General features: G+C 37.0%; 1 protein-coding gene across 1 annotated transcript; it reads left to right on the top strand.

Annotated features, from left to right (window-relative positions):
- Positions 1–2,630: 2,630 nt before the first annotated feature.
- On the top strand, positions 2,631–5,186 carry LOC106792880. The gene is made up of 2 exons (XM_014759413.1): positions 2,631–2,760; positions 2,959–5,186. The coding sequence occupies exons 1-2, from the start codon at positions 2,631–2,633 to the stop codon at positions 5,184–5,186; spliced, it is 2,358 nt and encodes a 785-aa protein (XP_014614899.1).
- Positions 5,187–5,724: the final 538 nt, after the last annotated feature.

The raw sequence follows: 5,724 nt of genomic DNA, 5'->3' as shown, positions 1-5,724 counted from the left end.
TCATTTTTCCAACGAACAGTAGCAGACGATTCAACATCCCAAACGAGTTCGATCACATCCCAGGGTCAACGATAGACAGGTGACGAACCGCAGAGGCGGTAATTAACGGTAAAGAAAGGGAGAGACGATACGAAACGTTAAATTCAATCGCCGGAGGACTCCATGTTGGAGGAATTTTTGGCAAATACATACTATTTCTTTAGATATCTAATAGTTTTCAACTATTATTTAATCTAGAAAGCAACAAAAGTTGTTCTTAAATATATTGAAAAATTTTTAACGATACTAAAATTTGCTGTTAGAAACATGACAGAATGGATGTCAGGTTGACTACAATCAAGTTTCGTCGAAATAGAATTGAATTCAACACGTTAGGTAACTAAAGAAAGTCGTAATAAAATGATTTTTTCTCTTTTCTTCGACTGCAGTAAGTAAAAAGTAAATGATATTCGCTAGATTTTATTGGACATAAAACTTTTTATTTGTTTGTTTACGCAATCAGACTTGAAAGAAACGTTTTATAGCTTTTGTTATATAGATCTTTTTTATAATCTTTATAGTTTTTAACTACGACTTAATCCAGGAAGTAGACCAACATTTTTTTTCTAAATATATTAAAACATTTTTAACGATAGTCAAAACGTGCTACTAGAATCAAAACAGAATGGATGTCAGGTTGACTGCAATCGAGTTTCGTCGAGATAGAACTGAATTCAACACGTAAAGTAACCCAAAAAAGTCGTAATAAGATAATTTTTTCTCTTATTTTTGACTGCAGTTGTCGAAAAATAAATGATGTTTGCCAAACTTTTTCTGACTTAACACTTTTTATTTTTAAGTATACGCTTTAAAGCATGAAAGGAAACGTTTTAAAGCTTCTGTTAAATAGCACTTATTAGGATTTTTTATATTTTTTAACTACGATTTAACCAAAAAAGAAGCGAAAATTTCTATTTAAATATATTAAAAAATTTTTAGCAAAGATAAAAATGTGGTAATAAAAACTTAACTGAATATATGTTTGGTTTACTACAAACGAATTTTGTCGAATAATAATTTAATTCTACAGGTAAAGTAACAAAAAAAAGTTGTAATAAATGATTTTATTTTTTCTTTGGACTGCAGTTGTTAAAATTTAAATGATGTTTGCTAAATATTTCGGAGTTAAAACTTTTTAATTGTAAGTATACGCTGTAAAGCTTGAAAGAAAACGTTTCATAGTTTCTGTTAAATAACACTTTTTTAGAAATTTTATTTGATTTCAACTACGATTTAATTCACAAAGTAGCAAAAATTTCTCTTTAAATATAATAAAAAATATTTAACGACAGTAGAAATGTGCTACTAGAAACATAAAAGAATAGATGTCAGGATTACTACAATCGAGTTTTGTTGAAAATGGATTGAATTCTTCACGTAAAGTAACCAAATATGTCTTTATAGAATGATTTTTTCTCTTTTTTCTGACTGCTGTAGTCCAAATATAAAAGATGTTTGCCGAAATTTTTTGGACTTAACACTTTTTATTTGTAAGTATACGCTTTAAAGCTTGAAAGAATACGTTTCATAGCTTCTGTTAAATAGCACTTTTATAGAAATTTTATGGTTTTTACTACGATTTGTTTTTACAAAGTAGCAAAAATTTCTTTTTAAATATTTTAAAAAATTTTTAGTGAAGGTACATATGTGCTACTAAAAACATAACAGAATAGATGTCAGGATTACTACAATCGAGATTTGTCGGGAAAAAATTAAATCCTAGACGTTAAGTAACAAAAAAAAGTTCTAATAAAATGATTTTTTTTCTTTTTTTGGACTGCAGTTTTTTATATATAAATGATATTTGCTAGATTTTATTGGACATAGCATTTTTTATTTGTTAGTATACGCTTTAAAACTTTAAGCAAAACGTTTTATAGCTTTTGGTATATAGCACTTTTTAAGAATTTTTTTAGTTTTTAACTTCGATTAAATCCTGAATGTTGCGAAAATTTTTTTTTAATTATATGTAAGGATTCAGAATATTCTAGAAGGAACACCATAGTGTTAAGTTTTTTATAAAAGAGTGCGTGTGTGAATGGTATGAATGTGTGTGAGATTATGATATTTGAACGAAGAAGAAAGAAAACGTTCCCTATAGAAATGTATGTTTAGTTAGTAAGTTTACACTGTCCGGGCCTTGTCGTCTTTGGGTAGCCCAATAGAAATCTCTCGAACGTTCTCGTTCGGGAAAGTTCTAGAAGGAATGATAGGAAGTAAAGAATTATCGAGAAGTTTCTAGAAGGAATGGACAGGAAGTGATGTAAGACGAAAAAGAGGGGGAAAGGGTATAAATAGGCGTCCGTAGGAACCGAAGGATGCATTCCATATTCGGGCATTCCGTGATAGTTCTTTAGGTTAAGCAACAGTAGATTATAGATTAGAGATTATTCACCATTCTATCTAATAAAATAATTATACCAAAATCGGTTAACATCACAGTTAAGCGTTAATGTTTCAATCATTATTTTATTACCTATAATAAATAAATAAAAAAATCTTACATTTGGGGGCTCGTCCGGGATAGAATCATAATAACGAGCTGGTGAACATCTTTAAGTCTAAGACGGTGGAAGTGTTTAAAGTTCATTATGGAGTCAGAAAATGATTCTCAAGGAAGTCTGGCTAATACGACCATTGTGGCGGCAGAACCAGATATTAGTGATATGAGGTATCTGGACTTGAGGGCCAAATTGAAGGGGATGGGCTTAAGCACGAAGGGTAAGAAAAAGGAACTTGCGGAACGCCTGAAGGCAGCTGGGAAGAAGAAGCTGCGGAATGACGACGGCGATGACGATGACGATGATGACGATGACGATGATGATGATGATGATGATGATGATGATGATGATGATGATGATGATGATGATGATGATGATGAAACCCTTACGAAGGCTATGCAGGTGCTAACGTTTAAAGATATAGAAGAATCGCTTCAAACAATTAGCGGCGAAGGTACGATTAATGTGAAATGTTGGATGAGAGAATTCGAGGAGATGGCAGAAGTATGCCAGTGGGATAGTACGCGAAAAATAATTTATTGTAAACGGCTATTACGAGGATCAGCAAGATCATTTGTGCGATATGAAAAGTGTTGTATGACGTGGAAGAAGCTTAAGAAAACGCTATTGAATGAATTTGGGGAAGTAATAAGTGCGTACAAGGTCCACGAATTACTTGGAAAACGAATGAAGGAAACTGGAGAATCTTATCAAGAGTATGTATACACGATGTGTGAAATCGCTGCTYAGGCAGGAGTAGATAAGATGAGTACGATACAATATATTGTGAATGGTGTGCGAGATGAGCCATTCAATAAAGCTATTTTATACGGAGCAACGACGATCAGCGAGCTAAAGAAGAAATTCAAATTATACGAGGCGATAAAAGGGGAATTGCAGAGGAAGACAAGAACGCCGAAGGTGCACGATAGCGGGGGAACGAAAGAACGACCACGCGGATCAGCTACAAAGGCCAGTGACGAACGCTGCTACAAGTGTGGAGAGTCGGGCCATCGGCAGTGGAAGTGTCCATCGAAGGCCAAAGGCGTGAAGTGCTTTCAGTGTAACGAGTTCGGCCACATCTCAAAGGATTGCAAAAAGAACATAAAGCAGCAGGTTAATCCGAAGGAAGCGTGCAGTGTAGAAGCGGGGGTGGGTGAAGAGTGCATCAAAGTGGTTCACATAGGAGACATTAGGATTGTGGCGCTTATCGATACAGGCAGTAGTTTAAGCTTTATTACAATGGAAAAATATTTTGAAATCGGTGCACCTGAAGTAGGTAAGAAAAGTTTGCAATTCCGGGGCGTGGGTTCCGGTTTAAATAAGACGTATGGCGAGATGGATACGATGGTCACCATTGATGGGAAAGGGTATCCGATCAAGTTACATGTGATTTCAGGCACTCTTATAAAACATGGCTTGCTCTTCGGAAATGACTTTTTGAAAAATTTAAAAGTAGTAATAGGCGCGGGCAAAGTTTGCATTCGTGACATAGAGGAAAGTCCGTTGACGGACGAAGTGGTACACGAGATTTTTAAGATCAATATAATTAGCGAGCGGAATGAAGTGGATCTGTCCCATATTACAAACGCGAGATATAGGGGAGAAATAGAGACGCTAATAACGAATTATCGACCGAAAAAGGTTCGTGAGACAGATCTAGAAATGAATATAATCTTGAAAGATGAAGAACCAGTGTACGCGCGTCCGAGAAGGTTATCGCCGAAAGAAAAGGATGAGGTGGATGCCGAAATAAACAAGTGGTTAGCGGACGGTATCATACAGCCGTCGTTTCCCGATTACGCTAGTCCGGTGGTATTAGTTAGGAAGAAGGACGGGTCAGAAAGGTTGTGCGTTGACTATCGAAAACTAAACGATAAGATTGTAAAGGATCGGTATCCGTTACCACTAATCAAGGATCAACTAGACGCCTTACAGGGCGCGAGCGTATTCACTACTATCGACTTAAAGAACGGGTTTTTCCATGTGTCGGTAAATAGGGACAGTCGAAAGTACACGGCATTCGTGGTGCCGAACGGTTATTACGAATTTCCAAAGGTCCCGTTTGGATTGTGTAATTCGCCCGCCGTGTTTCAAAAATACATTAACTTGGTATTTAGGGAGCTAATAGTTTTAAAAAAAGTATTAATCTACCTGGATGACATAATTATACCTTCCGACAGTATTGAGGATGGGATGGATAACCTAGCGTTAGTATTAAAAACGGCGAGCGAATTCGGGTTAGTAATTAACTGGAAGAAATGCGAGTTCTTGCAGAAACGCGTAGAGTATTTAAGACACATAATCGAGGACGGTCGGGTACAGCCGTCGATCGCTAAAACAGCGGCGGTCCCGAGATTTCCTAGGCCAACCGACCGCAGGGGTATACAAAGTTTTCTAGGTTTGACGGGGTATTTTCGCAAGTTTGTGCCACAGTATTCGGTTATTGCGAGACCGTTGTCCAATCTATTAAGAAAAGAGGTAAAATTTAAATTTGGGTACGAAGAGGAGGAATCCTTTAAGAAGCTTAAGGAGATATTGTGCAGTAAGCCAGTATTGCGTCTATACAGAGTGAACGCCGAAACCGAACTCTATACGGATGCGTCGAGTAAAAAAAAATTGCGGGGCAATTTTGATGCAGCGTGATAACACCGACAATATGTTCCATCCTATATATTACGCAAGTGGGAAGACCACGCCAGCGGAAGAAAATTATCCCAGCTATGAGCTGGAGGTGCTTGCAATCATCAAGTCGCTGCGGAAATTTAGAGTGTATCTGTTAGGGATTAGCTCTAAGATAGTTACGGATTGTCGCGCGTTCACGCTCACTATGAGAAAGAGGGATTTGTGCGTGCGCGTGGCAAGATGGGCTCTGCTTCTCGAAGAATTCCGCTATACAATTGAACATCGGACAAGCAGGCAAATGGTGCACGCGGATTCGTTAAGTCGTAATCCTTTACCGACGGTCATGTTTATTCGCGAGGACGAAAGCGGGCTCATAGCCAGATTGAAGCGAGCGTAATCGGAGGACGAAGACCTACGCGGTATAATTAGTAGTGTTAAGAAAGATAGTTTAAGTGATTATACAATAAGGAATGAGATTGTGTATAGAAATGTAAAGGGTGACATGTTAGTGGTAGTGCCTAGGGAATAGCAGGCACAAATCGTTCGCCGAGCACATGAG

This window comes from Polistes canadensis, unplaced genomic scaffold (assembly GCF_001313835.1).
Source record: "Polistes canadensis isolate GaletaPanama2010 unplaced genomic scaffold, ASM131383v1 scaffold_1034, whole genome shotgun sequence".
NCBI lineage: Eukaryota > Metazoa > Arthropoda > Insecta > Hymenoptera > Vespidae > Polistes > Polistes canadensis.
Note: the sequence above shows the minus strand (reverse complement) of the source record. Positions and strands in the feature narration are given on the sequence as shown.